The sequence below is a fragment of the Nasonia vitripennis genome, chromosome 5 (assembly GCF_009193385.2).
Source record: "Nasonia vitripennis strain AsymCx chromosome 5, Nvit_psr_1.1, whole genome shotgun sequence".
Taxonomy (NCBI): Eukaryota; Metazoa; Arthropoda; class Insecta; order Hymenoptera; family Pteromalidae; genus Nasonia; species Nasonia vitripennis.
In genome coordinates this window covers 9,109,680-9,133,875 of record NC_045761.1, presented here as the reverse complement: position 1 = coordinate 9,133,875, position 24,196 = coordinate 9,109,680, and the positions used below count along the sequence as shown (strand labels likewise).

Genomic DNA, 24,196 nt, shown 5'->3' with positions numbered 1-24,196 from the left:
GACAGCTTGCGATGCGGGATATAAAAATATTGTATAATGAGATGAGATATGGAGATACGCGGGGGATAAAAGGGTAGTGCGTATACACATAGGCGTGAAATGAAACACTTTTGGAGACAGTCCACTATACACATTGAGCACAATATAAAAAAGCATATATAGCAACGTCTTTTCGCGGTATAGCGGCAGAAGTGCAGCGCGCGTTAATCTCCGAGCGGATTCTCCGCGGTCTAGAGCACATCGGGTAAACCCGCAGATAAACCGATCACAGGACGCTTTTGAAGCATTATGCAGTCTGCGTCCTTCTCTCGCACTGGGCCGAAGGTACAGAGCAACCCTGCGAAGGAGAAAAGCGTCGGGTTTGAATTCCAAGTTCGTCGGTCGTCGCACAGCTACTGTATACTCCTTTTTTGCCCCTTTTAGCCCCGAGAGGAAGAGGATCTCTTTCGGCTCTAATCCATGCCGGCTACTGCTTTGGAAAATCGGAGAGCTAAGCTGATTTCGCCGCTCGACGTAAATAGCTTCTCGTTTTTCCTTCGGCTCGCTCGTGTATTGTCAATATTTTCCTTAGGGTTTAACTAATGATCTATGCGAAACGCGCGCCATTCGGCAGGCCGACAAAATTTTCTGCGAATCTCGGCGAGAGAATTAAGGGTTTCGGGTTACTGTTTATCTTTGGTTTTCAGTTTTGACAAATTCGGATGAGATGAGCCGGGAAAGGATGCTAAGCCCGAATCGTGTGACAGGATTACCTATTTCGTAAAATTAGCCGTGATGGATTATTTTTTTTTCAAAAGGATTTTGTAAGTTTATTAGGCCAATAGAATAATATTTTGTTTTTTGGATCAAGTGCAAAAATCGTCTCAGGTTCATCAAAATATTCAAGACTCTTATTAATAAAATGATAAAAATGCAAAACTCATTAATTAACTTTTGCAAACTGCGACGGCAAGTAAACGAACCCCCTTTGGCGTCGCCTGCTCCAAAAAACGAAATTTGACTCCCCATCATACACACACACACGTTCACACATACAGGCTCTCTCGTTTGCAATCAGAGTCCGCGAGAAGCCATCAACGGAGACCACCTTGTTTGCGCTCGTAAATCAAGGATCGTTCTCGCAAAAGATAGCCCGGCGACGCCGCCGAAAACGGGCTCCTCGTCTCTCTCCCCCCCTCTCTCTCTCTCTCTCTCTCTCTCTCTCTCTCTCTCTCTCTCTCTCTCTCTCTCTCTCTCTCTCCCTCTCTTCCTCTGCGGTAGGTGTGCGGGATAACACGCCGGCGTCCTTCTCTTCCTGGAACCGGACTACGTGCGGTCTATTCCGTCGCGATGCGATGTGTAAATTCGCGTGAGGCTTCCTTCTTTTTTACGCTCATTTAGCAGAGCTCGGTAATTATGATGTTGGTTTTTATTTTCGCCGCGCGTGTATTCGTGAGCCGAGACAGGTATGCGTTCTACACTACTGCGAAATAGGCGTGAGAATCTACGGGGGAATCGTGTTTGCTTAGAGAGATTTTTTGCCGTACTTTCGATCGAATGAATACGTCTATATTCTGCTATCGCGTAAGATCAGACGAGAAAGAACAAACGAAGAAAATCCGTAAAATCGAATAACAGATACTAATCTGATTCTCTAGAGCACCTCTTCTCGATAAATCACAGAAACCCGCGTTATTCCGCTCAACTTGACTGATTCACGAAAATCGCATTTACTTATTCGTCGCCGACAATTTTCCGCCTGCTTTGCTCCGGGCAAACCGCAGCAATTTTCCGCCACTCAACAGCGACTGACGGACAGAAAAAAGAGAGAAACACGGAAAAAAAATCGTAGTGGAAGAAGGTCCGAAACTCGTCGGCGAACCGACAAAGGAAACGTCTTTAGCTATAGGTCGTCCCGGGGGCCTATTGCAGATTCGACATCGGCAATTTATTCCCGTGTAGATATTTATCTGTCGGTACTTTCGGACGCTCGTATTGTCCGACAAATTCCTCGCTCTATGTAAAGACCAGTTTTCCGGTGTAACGATGGGAAAGCAACTCAAATATAAAGCGGGCTAGATGTTCGTAAGCCCTTTGGCGAAACTGCGCGCGGGTTTCAACCTTTTTGCGTCTCTTGTGTCGCTCGCTTTCAATGCGGCTTGTCGGATTTGTTGCCGCGCGGTTCTTAATCTGCGCTGGGCTGGAAGCGTTATTTGAACTGACAGAATGGTATATTGCGGTTTGCAACGAATAGCATTTATTCTTGACTAGGATTTTGTATTTAAAAATATAACGATCCTAAAAAGCGTTTGTCTTCCGAGCACAAAGCCCACGACTCTATTGTAATATTCATTTGCATTCGCTCTAAGATTACGAAACGACTTTAATCGACTTTGAATTGAAATAAAGTGTGCCACTGCCGCGTTCATTCACGAGCGTAAGGCTTCTCTTATTCGCGCTGCGCCTTACATTTTCTTTCTTTCCAAGGGTCGAGAGCTTCGCAATACAGAGACGCATGAATGGTTACCCTTACACAGGCGCCTATAAGTTGATTATTACGCTGACCTATACTACTACTGTTCAAGTCCCAAAGGCGACTGCCCTATGCAAAATACGTTAAATAGTATTTTCAAGAATTTTGTTATTTTAAAATTCAAATTAATCATAAATAAACAAGTACTCACCACATTGACGAAGTCCTGGAACGTGATGGCCTCGACGCGGGATTCCCTCGCTCTCAGAAGAAGAATGTCCCTTTTGTTGACTGGGATTTCCGCCAACCAGTCCGGGCTCCTCAGCGCTTTTAAAAAATCCTCGACAGGAATCTCACCGAAGCCCTCGGGGTCGTACTGGAATTGTACACACATTTTCGTGTACAGCAGTTTATTGAAGTACCTAATTGATTCGTTATGAAAATTGTGTCGTACCTTGTCGAAGAGCAGTCTCCATTTCTGAAAGAGATAAGACAATTGAATACTGAACGTTTATATTAGCTTGATTTTTTTAAATACTAACAATGACTTGTTGGCTTTATTGAAAACGAGAAAAGTCTAAAAAATGCATTTGATTTTTTTTGATCTTACAAGTCTTACTGATACTTTAATTAAAATTTACGCATTAATACGTGTGATTTTATTTTTTTTAAATCACAAATACTATTAACTTTAAGAATTCGCTAAGAGGCTCAAAACGTTATCCCGCAGCCCTGCAATTCAAAAAAGCAGTACGCACAACTTGGCATATTAGCCATCGATAAAGCAGGTACCCCGTGCGGATATTTCAACGGGCAGAAGGGAAACAGGAATCAGGTGCGTGCACCCTCAGTAAAACTCACGTCGTTGAGGAGCTCGCGCCGATACTCGGACTCGTCGATATCCGAGGCGAGATCCGTGTGATCGGTAACGTAGCCATCGCAGTGACCGCTGTTGGCCTCGCTGATAGCGTATTCCTCCTCGATGGCGCCGGTGATCGTCGGTATCGACGCGACGCTTGCCAGCAGCATTATCGCTCAAGGCATGTCGTCACCGGCGGGTAAGACACCTCATAATTACCTGGTGCTGACCCTGCAAACCAAGTGCAACGATTACCACATGTTATATAGTATACGCACTTGCTTTGGCCTACAGTATGCGACCCTCGTCTCTGATATATGTAAATACCGATTATTAGCATTAATATATTATAAGCTTGTTGAATCTCCTCACGTAATCTATAATGCAAATAAAAATCGTTCTGAGAATCGCCGTACGTAATGCTGACCTACATCGTTTCCAGTATAATTCATACGTATAAAATGAATGGAGCTTTTTTTAAATTCGAATATGTGTAAATTTCTTTCGTAAAAAAATTTACTTGTGCGTTTCTATAAAACCGCAAGCGTTATCAGAAAAATTCAGTCCGTCTATTACGAAAAGACGTAGCAGCAGCGAAGGGTGTCGACAAAGCTGCTGCACTCTCGAGTCTATTGAAAGCAAGAGTGTACACAGTCATATATTACATGCCCGGTCGCGACGCGATGTCGGATCAACGTACGCTCAAGCTAGAAAACGGAGCCGCACAAAAGAAGTCTCCCACACGCATCGCCAACACGCGGGGATCGGCTTGTCAACCCCTTTTTGCCTCTCTGAAACGAATTTGCCAACAGTAACAAAGTTCACGTAATCTTAATTGCAATCGTTTATCAAATTTTATTTAAAAAGTCGTTATTTATTAAACACTCATAAAAACTGTCTCTCTGATAAATAAAAAAACAAGCATTGAGCATGCAAAAACCGACCCCAATATGCTTTTATTCATTTGAACGACAAAAAAGGACCTCTTATACGCCTTAGAAACGCGATTAATTAGATGGGAGAATCGCGTGTCGATACTGTACGATTCCGACGAAAAACTGCATTGTAATCCTGCATGCTTTGAGAGAGAACCTACCGCGCACGCATACATATGCAGTGAATTGAATAGTTCAGAAGCTAACGTAAAATTAATTTATAGTAAAAATCTAAATGCATAACCGAAATAATTACATGGTTTGAACAAATTATTGAAGGTGCGGGACATGCACTTCAGCAGTAGCAGTGAAAGTGTGTACTGCTGATGGGAGGTACAGATAAAGTCAGCTCTGTGCAAAAACAGAGAACGTGGGTGGGCCAGGTAGTGCAGGCTGTTCTAAGAATTCCTCCTGTAATACCTCTATAGGTACAGTTTCTGCTCTATGGCACCGAATAAACAGTGGATCATCGCAACGCGTTTCCCCGCCGACCCTTTTCCGCCTTCGAGGCCTATTCGAACAGTCTATATTAGGCCATAAACAGACCCTGGGCGGGTGTTTCTCTCCGCACGGTTTATGGCCCTGTCGCCTACCCGATGTCTATGCTGTTCTAAGTGTGAGCGTGTGCATGTCTTTGCACGTGACATAGCTGTAGAGCTTAAACTAAGAAATATGCTCATCGAGCCGGCGGAGCTATAAATTCGCTATAAAATCCCACGCTGTATTCCAGGTGCACCGACTTCAGGTATAAAATTAAGCGCATGCGCAGGAAATTAGTACAGGGACCCTCCACCAGAGTAAACAAAATGCGACGCTCAGAGTACGAAAGCCGTGCGTAAGGTAGTTGCCAAACGAACGTCGTGGCGTGCACGCATAACGCATCGTAGTGTAAACTTCTCTCTGTAAAGTGCTATTTACGACTAAAATACTTCGAAACGTTTAATAAATAAATTCTTTTTTTGATTTCGTGAGTGTGTTATTCGCGCACTTGCGTACATTCATTTCTTGCTACATTTTAAAGACAAACACCAACATGGCTTCGAAAAAACCAAGAGCAACCGCATTGTTCGAGGTTGTGATGTGGGGAAACTCAAAACAAGTGCAGGATACGCTGAAAACTCAACAACTACCCATCGACGACAATTGGACGGACTACGAACTTTTGCTGACAGCGATTCGAAAAAAACGCAAACACGTCGTAAAAATACTTCTAGAAAAAGGCTGCCGGATCCAAAGAGTACCGAGAATAGATAATTCTGATACATCTCTTCATTATGCTGTTAAGTGGAGTGACTTAGAATTAATTGAGCTGCTGTTGGATAAGGGCGCGTGTATCAGTGAAGTGGATGAAAATGGAGAAACGCCTCTCTGTTTTGCCATGAAAAATAGAAACACTAAAGTAGTTGACTTATTACTGTCGTCAGATTATGTCAACGGTGTCAATGTACTCGACAATGACAGATTTTCACACTTGCACATCGCTTGTATAAGGAATAATTTAAGAATTGTTGAACAGTTTATCGATTTTGGCGTGGACATTAACGACACCGTAAATTTTACTTCAAAAGAGTGGGCTGGTTACACACCTCTACATTTTGCAGTTGAAAATAAAAGTCAGAGCGTGGTTGAGCTGCTCGTGAGACACGGTGCCAATCTAAGTATTAAAAATGCAAAAGCTATGACTCCTCTGCACTTGGCTGTGCAGAAACAAAATGACACGATCGTTGATTTGATTTTGTCTTCGAAGAACGTTGCGATTTTCAATCCAGTTGACAACTACGGACTTTCACATTTTCACATCGCTTGTATGAAAAAACACTTGAGTGCGGTGAAAAAGTTTCTGCAAGAAGATGTTGATGTTAACCATGCAGTAGGTTCAAATCAACCTAAATGGCCGGGATATACTCCTTTACATTTTGCTGTTAAAGGTACAGTATTATATATCTAAATTTACTTGTACATTATACTTAGAGTGTGTCTCCGCGGCCGATATCGCGTACGCGAAAACCACAGACAATTTTCCGGAAAATTTTTCGCGTACGCTACTAATCAACCTTTCGCGTGCGCTAAATCTGTCGCGCACGCCAGAAAATCAACTTTTCGCGTACGCTAGAATAGTATACTATACCACAGGAGCCGAAAATTGCAATTAAAGTTTTTTGAGGTTAGAGTGGTATAAATGAACTTTTTTTTTTAGCAATTCTTTCGCGTGCGCTAAAGTGCTCCAAATTTTCTTGTAAGAAGCGAACGGAGTACTTGTATGAGAGATGGAGCGAGAGATTTTCGAATACGCTAGAGTTTTTCTTGTTTAGGCAATTCTTTCGCGTACGCTAAAGTGCTCTACATTTCCTATCCTTATATAAAAAAGTCATGACCGGATGAAGTGAAGCCAAGAATGCGTCAATATGATTGGCTCATGTAGTGCGCATGCGTCAAAATCCCTATATAAAAAAGTCATGACCGGATGAAGTGAAGCCAAAATGCGTCAATATGATTGGCTCACGTAGTGCGCATGCGTCAAAAGTATCGTTAGAAGTTTTTGATTTGTTTTTGATTTCTAAAATTGATTCTAATATTAAAAATATAATATAATACTATAATACATATCAAATTATAATTTGTGTATTTATAATATTCTAGAGACATTCTGCTCTCGAGACAGAACCTTAAAATTTTAAAAGGAAGTTGGCGACGAAACCGCGGCAATTTTGAAATTTATATGAGCGCGAAATGAATCATATATTGTAAAGTTTGATATATTTCCGTGATAGAAAACAAATATTAAAAATATCAATCAAGTATTTATATTTCATTTAATAAGTTAATGAAATTATAGTCTACTATAGTGCGCGCAGCGCACTGCGCCAAGTCTAGTATATAAAAGAAGCAACAAGAGTGACTTATGAAGGATGAATGAAACATCTCTATGTATAAGTACTCCGTTTGCTTCTTATAAGAAAATTTGGAGCACTTTAGCGTACGCGAAAGAATTTCTCTTAAAAATACTAACATGCCTGAAAAGTTTATATCTAGCGTGCGCGAAAGATCTAGCGCACGCGAAAGGTTGATTAGTAGCGCACGCGAAATTTTCCCGGAAAATTTGTTAGTTGATTTCGCACACGCTACAAAGTTTTCGCGTACGCGATATCGGCCGCGGAGACACACTCTTATACTTATAAAGAAGTTTAACACTTTTTAACATAATATTTTTTCCATTATTTATAGATTTGCCAGTTGGCGGTGTCAACAATATACCCATAATAGAATTACTACTGCATTGTAAAGCTGATGTGACTTCAAAAGATGCTCAAGGACAAACACCTCTACATTTAGCTTGTTTGCAAAGCGATCAAAGGATCGCAAAATTACTTAAAGACGTTAGTAATTTCACGGAGACTTATCGAGGAACTAACCATTTGAGTTTTTGTGAATTATCATCTCTGGCTTTAAGTCATAGTGAACAACTTAGTGCTATTGAACTACTTTTGAAGTATAAAAGCAATGTTAATGTAAAAAATGTGTTTGACGAGACTCCAATATTTTATATTTATAAGAATGATCGTTCGAAGATTGCAACTAAGGGAACATATGATAACAACGTACTGAAAGAAGTTATCAAAGAATTAAACGTAAAACGTAAAGAAATTTTACAAATTCTTCTTAAAAATAATGCGGATGTAAATGTTCAGAATCACATCGGCCAGACGATATTGCATTTCATTGCTGGCATCAATAAAGAATATGATGACCATTTAAAAGAAGTAGCAGCCGTGTTGGTTTTAGCGAGAAAAGCTAACGTTAATGCTAGAGATAAAAATGGCTTAACTCCCCTTCACATAGCTGCCAAACTCGGACGTTTGAAACTAGTAGAAATATTTTTAAAATTCAATGCTGATGTCAATTGCACGATAGATTCAGACCAATCAACGCCCTTGCATCTCGCAACTTTATATCAACAAATCAATACTATAAATATTTTACTACAAAATGATGCCGATGTGACTATGGCAAAATGTAATGGAACAAACGTTCTTCATCTCATGGCTATGAAGATTCCAAAAAGCTCTGAAATAGAATCTTACAAAAAAATCATCACGAGCTTCATTGATCTCGGATGCGACATCAATGCGCAAACAAAAGTGAACGGTAGCACACCTCTGCATTTAGCAGTTTGGGCATACAATACCGTAGCCATTTGGATTCTTTTGCGACATTTTGCCGACATAAACGTTAAAGACTATAGTGGAGAAACACCCATATCATTTCATGCTAATAGTAGCCCATCAAGACGCTCTGATCTTTACTTCATGTTTAAGGACTATGTCGATATCTTGAGAATCGGCGGATTGCATGTTAGTAAAAGAATTGATGCTAGTTATACAAAATTGTATGGTCGAGAGCCGCCGGATCTAAAGGATGACTTTTTAGATGCGTGTAGAGAAGAGATAGAAGAAATGAAAAGTACAAAAATTAGTAAATTTTCCACGGTGTACGATATGCTCTTCAAAAGTTCAGATGAGATGGAAATCCACGCGAGTGATGAATTTTTTGATAAATTTGAAAAATGTGAGAATTTTGTACAAACTTTCCCTGTCTATGGGAATCTGCTCAAGTCGCAATTCAGAAAGAGGTTAGCGAGAAAAGTCATTGTAAATGATGCAGAAGATGCTCTAAAACTTATTATAGGTGTTACAATACAAGAATCTTGTTTGAAAAAAATTGTCCAATATCTGGACAATATAAGCTTAACTAATTTAATAAAGGCCAAGTCCGTGTCAGTGCCTGTCAGTCATCGAATTTAGCTATAGGTTACTTATAATTACAAAACTTTTTGTAAATAAAATTTAAAAGAATAAAAAATAAATAATATATTAAATATAAAATACATAAGTGTTATATTTTTATTCAAATTTTCCCGAGTTACAATACTAATTTTAAATGTTAGTATTATTTTTTCCAATGATTCAGGAAAAAACACTACACCTAACAGCAATATCAGTTTGTACTTTCACAAGGTAAACAAAAATAAACATTTTATTACTCTGAAATACTTAAATTGCCCTACGGTGTTTCGATGAACAGATCTCTTTTTATGCAATACGTCCCTGGAACAGCGTTCCCAAGAAAGTACCTGAAAGCTACCGAGATTTTTCAAATCTAGCAGGTTCCCTGAGTAGAATCTAGATGAAAACCCCGATAAATCAGACATGATTTCTGGAAAAAATCATGTCTGGTAAATCATCGGTAGAATTTTTTCTCCACTATGATTTGTTTATATAATCTATGATGATTGGATATGATAACCTACAATGATCCTGCTCTGCATTGACATTGTTTACACATTTATACACATATAGATTCAGGGTTCAGGGTGCAAAGCCAAACCAAGACTGTTATGTGAAAACTGAGATGGCAGGCTGTTTCTAAATAATTTAACAAGTCTTAATGCAAAAGAACAGGCATCAAACTTCAATATCATGGATTTAGCATGATTATGAGAGATTTGGTGATTGACAGTGACTGCGCTCGCATACTGATGAGATTGAAATAACTGTGCAAACCTCATCATTGGTGACTTTGAGCATCGATGACACTTTTCACACAGTAATTGCACTTGAACAACACAAAGTCAGTCAGTACAGCATGCTTGTACATCATATATGACAGTATGCATGTGTAGGGTTAGGTTTTCACTCTTAATGGGCACTTTGAAAATCATATGTTCCCTTCAAAATCATTCTAGATGAATTAATAGGCTAAATATTCATCATTCAACATTGACTGAAACTGTGAAAACTGTAGTTCTGTCTGCTATGCTAATCTGCTGTATAACATAGCGCAGACAGCCTCTACAATACGCGTCATATACTTATAGTATTCCTGTGCCTGACCTGAACCGTCCGCGCATGCGCAAAAAATTAAGAGAACTTCTGCTACTCGGGTTTCAGCGTAGAAACTACGCATATTTCTCGACGGATTCTAGGTTTGATTTCTACCGAGTCGCTAGGGAACGGGCCAGAATTTATCGGCCATTTGCTACCAGGGACGTGTTATAATGTGTATATATCATCAAATCACATTTTTAAAAGAAAATAAAAAATACAATCGTTCATCAGATTTGGTTCAAAACAAGAATCCAAAAAATTAATATCTTGACACTCCGAAGGTGCACTTTCTCCCCGCGGATTTAGTCATATATAAATAAAGCTCGCGGACGGGGGCATATCGACCGTAGCTCTTGGGCATAGGGCTGCGCTATAGAGCGCGAAGAAGACACGAGGTGGAGAAAGACAGAAAAAGGCTAGAGCAACGGCAAAGGCCGAGAGTGCACATAGTATTAGCGCGAGTAGGAAGTGCGCCCTTGAAAAGCGGCGTCACGACGCTTTTGCTCGAATGTTGCTGCACATAATCAACCTTGCTCGTCTAGTCATTCGCTTTGTTGTTGTCTCTGGCTTTCTCTGCAGCGTCGTCCGGCTTCCTTTTCTAACGTCGAGAGGTATACAAGGTGCAATGTGCGTGACTTGCGAACAAAGATGATGACTGTTTGCAAATCGAAGCTTTTAACGAAGTATTTTTTGCTCGGCATTTCATCGAAGGATAATCCCTTCATACGTAATTAGATGACACATAAACTTGAATAATTTTAAAAATTCCCCGGAAACCCAAATATTTCCTCTGCGAAAGAGTGCTCAAAGCGCCGAATAATCAAATAAGCCATTGCTCGGGTAAATTGAAGAGCGCAACTGAGTCAAGACCCCCTAGAGCAAGCGAGCAAGCAAGTAGGCGACGCACAAACAGGGGCTGCGCATAAGGACGGCCACTTAGCGCCGCTGTGCGCGTCTAACATCATCCCGTCCACGAGGTCCTACTCTGCATACACACAACAACGCGTAGTGAAGCTATGTATATGTAAACTGTATACGCATACACCCGCGCGTTTATACCGCCAGCCCGTTCGCGCGCGTTTCCATGGTGATGAACCCCCGTCTTGCGCTTCTCTCTGCGTACACGAGGATTTCTGCGTGAAAAGATTCTGTTGGCGGATTTTAAAATGTTTAATTCCATTTAAGAAATAGTATATTACGTGCCTAGGGAGGAAAACACTTGGACAGTCCATATCTCGTGTAAATACGAGATATGGGCTGTTCAATTTTCCTCCCGTGGTGCGTATACTATTTTTCTTCACACCAGCACCGAAAATGCACATTCTTCTTCAGGCGCCAGGGAGGGAATGTGGTACTTTCGGTGCAGGTGTGGAGAAAACATTTTTGTCTCATTTTTTGGTTTTTAGAAGTAGTATAAAAATATAAATATTATAAGTCTGTGAAATTCGGCAAACGTTAAATATTGATGACTATTGTCCCTATATTGCTTTTTCCTATTTTTTCCTCCTATATAAAAAAATCATGGCCGGATATTGCGAAGCCAATATAGACGCATGCGTCCAAGTCAGGAAGTCTAAACGTCTTTGAGGTTAGGGCGCACTGAAAAAAAACACAGTCGTTTCTACTGTAAAGTCCAGTAGTTTTAACCGTTCTGCCACCGTAACGACTGTTCAGTAAGAACAACGGTGTGCCACTGGTAGTTTGGCGAGTCGCAACTCGTAAAATTGGTCGCTTACGCGGGATACCATCAAAAACGACCGAACTGATTCTTTAAAAACTGCTGAACTCTACGGTAATTTTGGCGAGTCTTCGTAAAATGAGGGATTACTGGTGCGAGATCAGTTAAAATGGCTGTTTTTTCTGTGCGCGCAAGGCGCGCTGTTCAAAATCTATACATAAGAAAGAAGCTTTACAGTCATCAGTTTTTTCGTTTTAAATACGGAGACGAATGAAGATCTCGATCACACGCGTATATTATCAAAATAACCATTATTTTTATCATTAATAAAAATGCGCAACAAGATTTTCTTGACCAAGAAAAGTACTTCTTTCATAGAATCCCTCGTATACAAACCGCCAACACTCTCCCGCCTCTTTTCGTCTGCAAAGCGAAACAGACGACTATAGCACACCGTATATTCTACCCCCTTTCGTGACGAGCCGAAAACCGAGAAGCAACGACGACGTCGGTGCAAGGTGGCAGCTATACAGTATAAACCACGTGCACGCGAGAGAGGTTTTCAGGGTCGACGAACCCGCTGCTGCGATTACGCAATCCCTTTTTTTTCTCCGGCGGACGACGCGAGATTCTTAGACGTTCTTGTGTTTTCTCGAGGAAGTGCCGCTGCTGCTACGGCCGCGTCATCAGAGGGACGCTATGCAATTATTGACATACACGCAGATTGCGGAGACGGGGATGAAGTGCGGCATTGGTTCAGCCCTCCCTCGTATACATGGTGGGATTAGGCTTTAAAAGCGGCGTCGAGTGCTATACTTGTGCAGGAATACATTAGGCGCACGAGCGTGGTCGTGAACAAGTTATGACTTTGGTATGTTTTAATATACGATGTAGCCTGTTATTTTTGTCGCATATCTAATGCCCTTCGTGTAATTGCGATCGTCGGACGCGTCGTTAAATTGCATAACTGTATATATTTTACTTTTTTTTCGTATAATATTCTAGTTCTGATGTAACAGAAAATTGCGTAACAGTTCGATAAAGCCATTGTGGACATACGCTTATTGAGGGACATTTAAACGATTACGTCATCTCGAAATATCAACTCGAAGAGATGATAATTGCGACGGAGCCTCGCCGAAGAAAAAATGCAATTTATCTATGCCTCTGCGACACACCTTCCACAAATCGCACGATTCCGAATAAGTGACACTTTTAACCCGGCGTATGCAATATTCAGCGAAGCTGTAAAGCCGTCTGAGAGCGAGTGATTGATAATTATTCCCTCCCTCGGCGTCGTTGCCGCGCGCATTACTATATAACCACGAGGTTGAACCCTCATTTTCTACACCAAGTCGAGTATACGTGATACGGTCGTAGTATACGACGATGTCCATATAAGCCGTTTAAAAATTGGCACGTATTAAAATGTTCTCGCCACCGTCGCGATCGCGATGAAATATGAAAGCTCGAGATTAGCCGACGGCACCATCGACCAGGCCATGTACTGATGTATGACTCGTGCAGTCTATAGGGCGCACATATTTGCGCCGTCACTGAAAATATTTTTAGCTTATTTTTTAGAAATGACGTTACCGCAGGCGAGACTTAATGAGCTTTACACCTGCTTTTACGCTCGGGAGCTTTTTATAGACGGCGATGATTTTCATGCGTAGCTATTCTCGCGATCGAAAGGACGGGAATAATAAATTTTCATATATTTTACATGAGGATATTTATAATTATTTTCCGCGGAATAAGCGAGCCATGCGAGTAGAGCAAACTTGGAAAACTGGTAGCAACGAAATTTCACGTGAACGCAGAGCATCGATCCTGTATGAGAGCACGTGGCTCCGCTCTCGGTGTCCAATACACTTCTCCGGAAATGCGAGCAAATATAACATCAGAGGCGAAGAGCTTGTACGAAAAGTTCGACGGACGACTGCAATAAGTTTTAGTTCAGAAAACGTGCAATATCATAAATTTGTCCTTTTCCGAAATCTAAGAAATCTTTTCAATTTTTTTCTGACGCACGATATTATAAGTCTCGCGCGATAAAATTTACATACGCGTCAGAAATTAAAATGAGAGCACGCATCAATCAAGACCCCCAAGGCAATTCTGGCGTATAACTCGTGAGCGTTCCGCAGCAAAAAATTAATAATCAGGAATGAAGAAGGAAGCACGAAAAAAACAAATAAGAGTATAATGAACTTCTTGGAGCAGTCGCTACAAAAAAGAAAAAGAACGAAGCATAAGAAATCAGCGCAAAAGTTCAACGTAACTCCCTCACACAAAGATCCTTCGCAGATAACTCCGCGCAATAAACGAGCAAATAATCAAGATCAAGCAGCTGCTGCGCGATAGCCTCTCGCGTCTAGAGAACGTCCCCTTAAAAATTATCAAACACAAACACACAGTCCAGCGACAGACCGGAAACCGAAAAAAGTCAGCAGCTAGCACGAGGGTGTCCGACCTCGATTCGCGATATATATTCCGCGCGCTTTATGCCTAGCCACTGTATTGCAGGAAAGAGAGAGAGAGAGAGAGAGAGAGAGAGAGAGAGAGAGAGAGAGAGAGAGAGAGAGAGAGAGAGAGAGAGAGAGTATGTATACACGCATAGAGAGCGCGCTCACGTTTTGCCGCAGTCACGCGACCTGTCCGCCAACTCAACAGCTGTGTGGGTGCGAAAGCATAGGTGTGTGCGATACCCTTATATTGCGCTGTACCGCCGCTGGTTTTTAATACACTTACTGCGCTGTGCTGCGATCAGTGTGAGAGGGTTTCTAATAGGGAGTATTCGCGGAGTCGAGTTTGCGGTGTGGGTTGTTAGGGCGAATTAAATATACATATGCGCGGTTCGAGGTCTTGTTTTGATTGAAAAATTAAATTTGAAAACGAGCTATCATTCTGACCGCTTATATCTTCGTCGATGTATGCACGAAGGCAATTTGGATGGGAAGAGACGACTAGGAGTATTGATTACCGAAAGGACTACTTGGGTTTCATTTAAAATGAAAACTAATTATCGGATTTTCTCGACTTCTCGCGAAAATCAATACCGATATACGTTGGTGACCGTAGCGCTGACGTTTATTTAGTGATGAAGACGAGATTGTTTTTTATTTCTGGAATTGCAGATGTACACGTGTACACTCTTTACATATCTCGTTACAATGTGATGTGCGAATATTGAAAAGGAGAATGACTACGTTTTTAAAGAGGCACTTACTGATATCAGTTCATTATAACGGTAGTACATACTACAGGGTTTACTCTAATTGGCGGTTTCGATTCCAAGTATGCAATTAGCCTAACTATAGCCACAAACGACGTTCGTTTTTACTTACATACTACTACCGCGGAATCAATGTATCGCAACTTTACTCTCGTTTGGTTCAAGAAAAATTCATCATTCTTTCTGTTGTACAAACGAATTTTTTCATTTTGACGTACCCAAATTAAGATAAAGATCGAATAAATATTCTGTCTAAATTGAGAACACGATGACACCAGTCGCTTATTTTATACAAAATATTTAGCAAACTCTAATAGCTGGCTATATACCTACAAAAAAGCTCTCTCTCTCTCTCTCTCTCTCTCTCTCTCTCTCTCTCTCTCAAAAAAAAGAAAAAAAATCAACGCGAATCCCAAAGCGAGCACCAGTCCACACACAGCAGCAGAACTCTATAACCCAACAAAACTCTCCGATGTCGCAGACTTCTCCGTACACTCGCGCACACATATATATACATACCTACCGGCGACCCTTCGACGCCAGTGTGCGCGCACGTGCATGCGCGACGCCGCCGCGGAGCTTCCGCGTACAGTGTATATATCTATCTATCTCACTCTAGTCTCTATAGCTTTGTACGTGTGCGAGCTGATATACGTAGGGGGAGTCTACGAGCGCGTATGTGTGTGTGTGTGGACGCAGGGGTTGCCAATGTGGCCCGCAGAAGTCAGCCCCTCATGGCATCGCCATCTTCTGCCATTCAGCCGGTGATTTTCAGAGTGCGCTCCGATTATGATGCACTTGCGCGCCTTGGGCGAGATTCTGACTCTTGATTCGTGAGAGATGACGGAGGGATGATCGTCGGAGCTTTCAGTTCCGATTATTGCACTTGCGGTTTTGATAAGACGTATAGGTACGCGACAATGTGGGTTTGTTTATGTACGCCCATGTCGTCGTCGAGTTTCGCTCTCAGGTTATAATGATTGTTTCTGCTATATTTAAGGACGTATATTCGTTACTGTATGGACCGGATCGTGTTTGGATCGGCTGCGATAATGTAGATGAAAGGACACTATAGGCTAAAACTTCACTGAACTTCAGTTGCACTGTGAACTCCGTGTAACGAGCGACAAACTTCAATCACCATAGATCACTAAAATAAATTCGTACGGACGTATAAGCTCGAACAATGCACATTACGTAACACTCAAACTCTTCGAATCGGCAACTATCAGCTGCAATATCGCATCGGCGAAGTGTCGGAAAGAAGAAGCGTACAGGACGAAACTTCTGCGCGCGACAGCAACAATTTCTCCAATAAGGTGTATCACTGTACATTCACGGGGAGAAAGAAATAGCCTCCTCCGGCAGAGGCGATCGAATGCAGAGAGTCTTGCGAGCACGTGGTGGAATAAGGACGGACGGACGGAATTCGCGCGCGCGCGAGTTGGCGAGCGTCACGCGACTGACTGGGGGAGGCAGTGGCGGCTTTCTCTCCGCTGCTGCCGGCACCCTCCGCGCGCGTATAGTGTATAACCACCCCCGTTTGTTCGTTCTGCCCCGGAACGAGAGCTTGCCTTCCCCTCCGCGAGAAGCTAGACCCTCGTGCGCGCGGACAAGTGAAAAGCTAACCCGGAGGCTGCTGCTACTGCTGCTGCTGCCGATGCGGATTGTAGGCCTCTGGGGTAATAGCTTCGGATAAGTTTTTTTACTTTGCCGCAGCGCGGGAGAGAAGTGTGCGGTTCTGTAGGCGCGCTGGACTGGATATTGGCTTTGCCGAGTTTTTACCGAGAGCTGCGAGTTTCGAGGAGTGCAGGGTTCTTCATTTTCTTTAAATATATGATAGAACGAAACTTTAGAAAGTAAAGCTTCCAGGGATAACACGCTTTTTAATGGAAAAATCCAGAGCGAAGTTAAACGCGAGAGATAAAAACGTTTCTATTGACACACATAGAGCGAAAGCTTTTATCTCCTCTGCAGCGCTGATGACTGGCTCGAGAAGCAGGTATAAACGAAAAGCTTCGTTCGCATACGTAATGGACGTGCAAATACGCCTCCTACGTGATTGCGAGTATGCATGTATTTATAGAGCACGCGGGCGTACCAGGGCTGCGGATCAAGGTTTGCCAAGATAACCGCTTTAATTTACGGCTTTCGCCAGGGGGTTAATAACGCGCAAGTAGCGCACTCGGTTTACTCGACGAAAACGAGCGAACTTCTGCGAAGCGGCATCGATAATCCCAAAAATATATCTCTAATATTGGAGAGAGCGCATCTGTGCATCTGTGCATCTCTCGCCTCCCCCCTCCTGCCCCTGAATCCCACGACCCCTGCTTTCCCAGCCTCGAATTTTCCAGCGTAGCTAAAAGAATCGAGGGGGAGAGTACAGCGCGCATAGTCGGAAAAGAGATAGCACACGCGTGTGCGATCGTCTCTCGCCGTACACACGTTGGAAGTAAGTAGCTCTTTTCTTTTCATTTTACGGAGCTCGAGCGCGGCTACAAGAAAGTGTGAGCTCTCGAGACTCACCTGCGCGAGACTTGATGGAGGAGGCTTCTTTTTATACGTATACGTCTGGACTGACGCGCGTGTTTGAGATTGATATCATTCGCAAGAAGGCGAGTTTTTGGGAAAGACGCTTAGCGCCGGAAAAACAATTTCCGCAATGAAGCCTCCCGATCGGGAATCGAACGAAGGGCCGTGATAATAACCTCAGCTCAAGGCACGTACTACGGAGAAAGAGCGAATAAATATGCGCGCAGCTTACTATACCACTGCTCTATCGACTGGTTCCTCGTTTATGTACGCGTAGCAACTGTATATATCCGCAGAATCGACTCCCTTTCTCTCTCTCCCACACTCGTAATATCCGCGCGCGAACCCCCGCAGAGTCACCCTTCGACGCACCGAGTGTGTACGCGCGTACATTCCACCTTTATGTTTGTCGCGTCTGGCACAGTGCTACTACAGTGCACCCCTCGCGCGCGATCTCTTATTCCCTTTTTCAGTCGCTATTTTCACACTCTCCTCTCGCTCCGCGTCGAAAGTCTAGCTATAGCATAGAATCCGTATATACTACTGTTATTCGCGTCCTTTTGTCTCTGCGTTCTTGGACTCGCGCTTTTATGTAGGCTATATTGCGAGAGAGCCTATTGTGATGTGCGGCTCGCAGTTCCTTTGCAGGCTTTGTGCTGCTGGTGCGCGCTATGCGACGCTCTTACGTGATCGTGATCGGGGGTCGTGCATGTATATGTACTTTGATAATTGAAGGTTGATTGATTTTTTACTTTTATTTTGAAGATTTGATTTTTCTGTAGTTGAGGTGTTTTCGTAGTTTAGTTTTCTTTATTTTGGAAGAGTACAACGTTTTAAATTTTTATTATAATTTTATAATTTTACTATTATCACAGCAGCAATGCGCGTCGATAAATAAGTAAAACAAAAACTATTGGAACATGTAATTGAAGAAATCATGCTGAACTCAATTAACTTTTATATAACTGTCGATCACATCCTATTTTAGGTTCCCACCCTGCAAAAGACAGAAACAGCTGTTTCTATTGGTCTGTAAAAATGTATTCCCGGAGATAACGTCTGCGACAGGCTTTGCTGCGAAATTGGAGCAAGCGCACGAAACTTTCTTCTACGTTGGTCGGTTATATCAAAGCTGAGCGAATCACTTCTGGAGTTTTTTTGCTCTGTGTGCCGTGGCTACATACAGGGTGGGCCATTTTAATCAAACCAGTCTAATAACTCCTAAATTAAGCCATGAACAGAAAAATTGTTCAGATGAAAGTTGTCCAGGATCAAGGGGGACATCTTTTTGTGGAATTAGTTTTGACCTTGAACTCAAATTTCAAGGTCATTTGAAGGTCAAATTTTTGTTTTAATAGGAACCCCTATTTTTGATAGCAGATTTGGAAAGAACAGGAAATTTTACGTCCGAAACGTCCGAAAGTCAACATCCTCTAAAAGCTCTGGCAGTCGATCTCTGAGCAATGCCAAATAGCTATGCTGGTTAACATTTTGACCGAAAAAATATGGCCCAATCAGGTAACCATTAATGATCCCACACCACACCATTAAACTCCATCGGTTTTGATGGTCAATAGCCCTGTACCAGTGTGGATTTACAGGTGACCAGTAGTGACTATTGTGCCTATTTAATTGACCATCACTGCGAAATATAGCCTCGTCAGAAAACATAACAAATCTGAAAAAATCTGGATCATTTTATAAAACTCCTAAAGCCCACTGGCAAAAGTTAATACGCATTAGAAAATAGCGTGGCCTCAGCTCATGAACTAATCTTATGTGGTAATCGTGATAGTGGAGATTATTGAGAATTCTCAATGCTGTTCTTCGTGGTATACCGATTTCTCTTTCAATTTGTCGACTACTAATTTGTGGATTGAGATGAACAGAACTCAGATATATAAAATTATCATGTTTACTTCAAAATTTACTTTTGACCACTAAAAATTTGTTAACGAATGTTAAACAAGCATCCTAGTGAGAGGCAAAGGGACTCACAGTAAACAAGCATCCCAGTGAGAGGCAAGGGGACTCACGTTAAAAAAAGCACCCCAAAGGGAACATAATCCTAATACGCCCACGTCGTTGTTCCTGGGTAGCGCTGAAATTAGGGAATTATTTTGTTTTCAAGGTAAATATTTTCATGGTCATTGTCACATTGGGTTTGAATATTCATCATAAAAGTACATTAACTACGATTATTCTATCAGAAAATGCGATTAAATAGCAATTACAGTATTTCTTAACATTGGACCTTGAAATGACCTTGTGAAGTCATGAAAAAAATTTTGAAATACTGTTTCGGACGTAAAATTTCCTGTTCTTTCCGAATCTGCTATCAAAAATAGGGGTTCCCATTTTTTAAAAAAATTTGACCTTCAAATGACCTTGAAATTTGAGTTCAAGGTCAAAACTAATTGCACAAAAAGATGTCCCCCTTGATCCTGGACAACTTTCATCTGAACAATTTTTCTGTTCATGGCTTAATTTAGGAGTTATTAGACTGGTTTGATTAAAATGGCCCACCCTGTATATACAATATCGATGCAGTCCAACCCGGTATTTATTTATCATAGCGCTTTTTCGATCGAATATTGCACGAGTATTATCTGCGCTTGAAATAAGAACGTGATTCTTTTGCAAAAGAATCTATGGTTTAACTTTGGATTCAATTCTGTGAACAACATTGACTTTTTGGCATCAAAATATTGTAATCCAAATAAAATATAAAATTCGAATTCAAATCCAAAACGCCAGCAGCTCGATCTTACGTCGAAAACCTACACTTTTAAGTATAAGTACTAATCTGATATGTTACCTATAGAGCTAACCCGAAACTCTACTTTACCGACCCCCTTTCTCCATCATCACTTGTATTGATTCTCGAACTTTCGCAACTTATAATGCGACATTTTATTTAATTCTATACCAATGCATGAACTTGATAATTTTAATCTATCTTATAGTATTAATCTTATAACTGCAGGATAATTTGAGAAGCATATTTGTCAAACTGGAAACCTAAGAGAGTAACTCACTTGGAAACATGATTCATTATTTTCACATTTATCAATCATAACCTAAAAAATTAAAATGATTCGATTTAATCATTTGTGCGAACTCTCCGAAAAAAATAATTAGTTTCACAACATAATACATTCATTTTAAACAAATATACGTTTGTATATTTATTGATAATTCGTCTCAAAAACTAGAAATTATAAATTCATTTTAACTGCGTAGTTGATGAATAAGAATATAAAATGAGCATAAAATTACAAAAAATACATCTAGTTACTACGAATTCAATTAGAAATTGAGAAAGTATGGTTAAACAAAGATAATTATTCCAACGTTTGAATATTTGGTGGCCCTGAAAAGGGCCGATTGTTTAAAAATTTGTCAATGAAAGGGTCAGGGAGTAATTTAACCGCCGAATCCGTAAAGGGTGCGGCCTTGTCTCTTGAGAGCGTAGACAACGTCCATGGCTGTGACAGTCTTCCTCTTTGCGTGCTCGGTGTAGGTCACGGCGTCGCGGATGACGTTCTCAAGGAAGACCTTGAGGACACCACGAGTCTCCTCGTAGATCAGACCGGAGATACGCTTGACACCACCACGTCTGGCCAGACGGCGGATGGCGGGCTTGGTGATGCCCTGGATGTTGTCACGCAAGACCTTGCGATGGCGCTTGGCTCCTCCTTTTCCCAGACCCTTTCCTCCCTTTCCACGTCCGGTCATCTTGGCTTCGTAAGTGATGTGCTGAGGACGACTGCAAACAGCAAACTGATGCCGGTACTCGGAAACGGCTGCCCTTTTAAAGGCGATCCCAGGCGAACCGTTCGCGTTCCCCCTCTCTGGACTTGCGACTTACACAAGCTGCTTCCCCTTCCACTACTCCTCGCTCCGACAGTTTCGGAGCAGATGCTCCAACGCCGCGTATAAATGCCAGTGCCCCAGCCGGCTGAAAAATTATTCTCGTTTGACAAGTCAAAGCAGACGCATCGACCGAACCCTCTTCTGTAGCGATGGCTCGTACCAAGCAGACGGCGCGCAAGTCCACCGGAGGCAAGGCTCCCCGTAAGCAGCTGGCCACCAAGGCTGCTCGCAAGAGCGCTCCGGCAACCGGAGGAGTCAAGAAGCCCCATCGCTACAGGCCCGGAACCGTCGCTCTTCGTGAGATCCGTCGTTACCAGAAGAGCACGGAGCTCCTCATCCGCAAGCTGCCCTTCCAGCGCCTGGTGCGTGAGATCGCTCAGGACTTCAAGACCGACCTGCGCTTCCAGAGCTCGGCTGTCATGGCCCTGCAGGAGGCTAGCGAGGCCTACCTCGTCGGACTCTTTGAAGACACCAACCTCTGCGCGATCCACGCCAAGCGCGTCACCATCATGCCCAAGGACATCCAGCTGGCAAGGCGCATCCGTGGAGAGCGTGCTTAAATTTTAGCTCCCCTTTTTTACTCGAAACAATCGGCCCTTTTCAGGGCCACCAAATTTTTCAAACGTTGGAATAAATCATTTTTACCGTATAAGAACTATTGTAGAATTGTGCTTCTATTAAAGCACGGTCTATTGAAACGTATTTTTATAGAGGAAGTGGCGTACCAATAGAAGCGAATCATAAAAATACAGTATATAACGAAGATGTTTACCGTTTGAACTTTATTTTTCACAGAATTGTCGAGGGAAGCAAGAATTTCAGTCACTTTTTTCGTATTCGGCTCCACTGCGCGCCGCGTTAATGATTGGCTATCACAAAAATGCTCTAATTGACGCTTGAATTCTTGAAAAAAATATGCGTAATTTATGGATAAGGATTTGAGAAATGTCGTTGGTTTGTCGTGTAGGGTAGGATTTTGGAATGCTTTCGAATGTTATAATTTACACATTGTTTGCGTATTTTAACTTATTCTACTTTGCCCCCCGTGAAGTAGAATGTCATGAATACAATCATCAAATATTTAGTATAATATAACGTCAAAGAAAAGTTTGACATGAGTTATTAATTTGTATTACAGTAAACGAAATTAATGCACAACTGTTTAACTTTTATCCTACCTTGGGAATAATTTGACGAGAACAAAATAGTATATTACGATTAAACCAATAAATTTTGTTTGTAATATAGAATCTTAGTCTTCACTTTTTGAGGTTAGGAGTTCCATAGTTCATACTATAACGCAGATATTGCGTACCAGAACAAACAGCCGATGACCAGAATTGATATGGTGTGACAATATGTGCAGGGGACAAAAACGAAGAAACACATTTTAAAATTATGTTTGGTTTTTATACTTTTTTAATGCTAGCCTCAGCCAGTTTTAATTGTGGAGTTCAGTTTCTCATTTTATAGATTATATTTTGCAATACTTAAGGGGGCACACCACCTTTGAAATTAAAATCAAAATATTTCATTAAAAATGTATAAATACTTATATAAATGAACCAAATTTTTATTACTATTCTTAGACATAATTACCTTTATTTTGATGGGTTTAGACCTTGTATATACCTCTATAATACCTACGTATAGTAGGGAGTCCATAATTCACTTACCGTAAGATTCCAAAGGAACGAATGGCCCAAATGAGCTCAAACTCTAGGATATTATTTAAAAGTACATTAGTTTTGGTATCAATGAGGGAATTTGGTTTAAATTTCATAGAAAAAGTTTTATACGCATATTACTGATTTTTTTTATCAATTTTTGATTAAATTTAACTATCATGTAACTTTTTTTCTAATTATGTCTAAGAATAGTAATAAAAATTTGGTTCATTATATAAGTATTTATTAATTTTTAATGAAATATTTTGATTTTAATTTCAAAGGTGGTGTGCCCCTTAATCGTTAGCTGATCTTTTATTCTTCCCCTAAATGATCAATTTTTTCAAGTTTTTAAAGAGATCATTCATCTTGCCCTTGTCAAAAAAGTACGTTGTGCAACAAGGGATAGCTTTTACAAAGTAGGGTGATGATTTATATTAAATTATATTTAAAATATAGATGTTTATTCATATAAATGAATGTGTAAATAGTTTGATTTACGTTAAAATAATTGGTGGCCCTGAAAAGGGCCGATTGGTGTGATATTGTAGTCAAAGGCTGTCAAATATTTAATCAATCAGAGGTAGTGAAGTGGTCCAATTTACTTGGAGCTGGTGTACTTGGTAACGGCTTTGGTACCCTCGCTGACGGCGTGCTTAGCGAGCTCGCCGGGAAGCAGGAGCCTGACAGCTGTCTGGATCTCCCGGGAGGTGATGGTCGACCTCTTGTTGTAGTGGGCCAGGCGAGAGGCTTCGGCGGCGATGCGCTCGAAGATGTCGTTGACGAAGCTGTTCATGATGCTCATGGCCTTGCTCGAAACACCGGTGTCAGGGTGGACCTGCTTCAACACCTTGTAGATGTAGATAGCGTAGCTCTCCTTCCTGCGCTTCTTGTGCTTCTTCTTGTCACCCTTGGTGATGTTCTTTACGGCCTTACCGGCCTTCTTTACTGCCTTTCCGCTTGCTTTAGGTGCCATGGCGATACGCTACTCAGGATACCGAGGTAAGCCGAATGATGCCAAGCGGAGTTTTGGAGCGGCTTTATAAGGCCGGAGAGGCAGCGACGCCGAGCGAA

At 41.6% G+C, this 24,196-nt stretch overlaps 5 protein-coding genes across 5 annotated transcripts; 2 read left to right on the top strand and 3 right to left on the bottom strand.

Annotated features, from left to right (window-relative positions):
* Nucleotides 1–2,428: 2,428 nt before the first annotated feature.
* Nucleotides 2,429–16,496, bottom strand: LOC103317829. Its single transcript, XM_031931884.1, has 5 exons — nt 15,567–16,496; nt 3,314–3,542; nt 2,907–2,930; nt 2,664–2,828; nt 2,429–2,581 (listed from the first exon to the last, which is right to left on the bottom strand). Exons 2-5 carry the CDS (start codon nt 3,479–3,481, stop codon nt 2,429–2,431), a joined length of 510 nt encoding a protein of 169 aa, XP_031787744.1. The 5' UTR covers nt 3,482–3,542; nt 15,567–16,496.
* On the top strand, nt 5,077–9,088 carry LOC103317885 (ankyrin-1-like). Its single transcript, XM_008217862.3, has 2 exons — nt 5,077–6,174; nt 7,472–9,088. The coding sequence occupies exons 1-2, from the start codon at nt 5,280–5,282 to the stop codon at nt 9,046–9,048; spliced, it is 2,472 nt and encodes an 823-aa protein (XP_008216084.1). The 5' UTR covers nt 5,077–5,279; the 3' UTR covers nt 9,049–9,088.
* A 4,451-nt stretch (nt 16,497–20,947) lies between the features above and the next one.
* On the bottom strand, nt 20,948–21,388 carry LOC100113706 (histone H4). Its single transcript, XM_016989455.2, has one exon. It carries the CDS (start codon nt 21,315–21,317, stop codon nt 21,006–21,008), a length of 312 nt encoding a protein of 103 aa, XP_016844944.1. The 5' UTR covers nt 21,318–21,388; the 3' UTR covers nt 20,948–21,005.
* A 144-nt stretch (nt 21,389–21,532) lies between these two features.
* On the top strand, nt 21,533–22,069 carry LOC116417628 (histone H3). Its single transcript, XM_031931689.2, has one exon. The coding sequence runs from the start codon at nt 21,605–21,607 to the stop codon at nt 22,013–22,015; it is 411 nt and encodes a 136-aa protein (XP_031787549.1). The 5' UTR covers nt 21,533–21,604; the 3' UTR covers nt 22,016–22,069.
* A 1,567-nt stretch (nt 22,070–23,636) lies between these two features.
* On the bottom strand, nt 23,637–24,137 carry LOC100118190 (histone H2B). Its single transcript, XM_001599859.6, has one exon. It carries the CDS (start codon nt 24,096–24,098, stop codon nt 23,724–23,726), a length of 375 nt encoding a protein of 124 aa, XP_001599909.1. The 5' UTR covers nt 24,099–24,137; the 3' UTR covers nt 23,637–23,723.
* Between the last annotated feature and the right edge of the window lie 59 nt (nt 24,138–24,196).

Coding starts and splice junctions, on each gene's coding strand:
- LOC116417628 (XM_031931689.2), top strand. CDS start 21,605: ATGGCTCGTACCAAGCAGACGGCGCGCAAGTCCACCGGAGGCAAGGCT.
- LOC100118190 (XM_001599859.6), bottom strand. CDS start 24,098: ATGGCACCTAAAGCAAGCGGAAAGGCAGTAAAGAAGGCCGGTAAGGCC.
- LOC103317885 (XM_008217862.3), top strand. CDS start 5,280: ATGGCTTCGAAAAAACCAAGAGCAACCGCATTGTTCGAGGTTGTGATG. Junction 6,175..7,471: donor TTTACATTTTGCTGTTAAAG/GTACAGTATTAT, acceptor CATTATTTATAG/ATTTGCCAGTTGGCGGTGTC.
- LOC103317829 (XM_031931884.1), bottom strand. CDS start 3,481: ATGCTGCTGGCAAGCGTCGCGTCGATACCGACGATCACCGGCGCCATC. Junction 2,931..3,313: donor GGCGCGAGCTCCTCAACGAC/GTGAGTTTTACT, acceptor TATCTCTTTCAG/AAATGGAGACTGCTCTTCGA. Junction 2,829..2,906: donor GGAGACTGCTCTTCGACAAG/GTACGACACAAT, acceptor GTACAATTCCAG/TACGACCCCGAGGGCTTCGG.
- LOC100113706 (XM_016989455.2), bottom strand. CDS start 21,317: ATGACCGGACGTGGAAAGGGAGGAAAGGGTCTGGGAAAAGGAGGAGCC.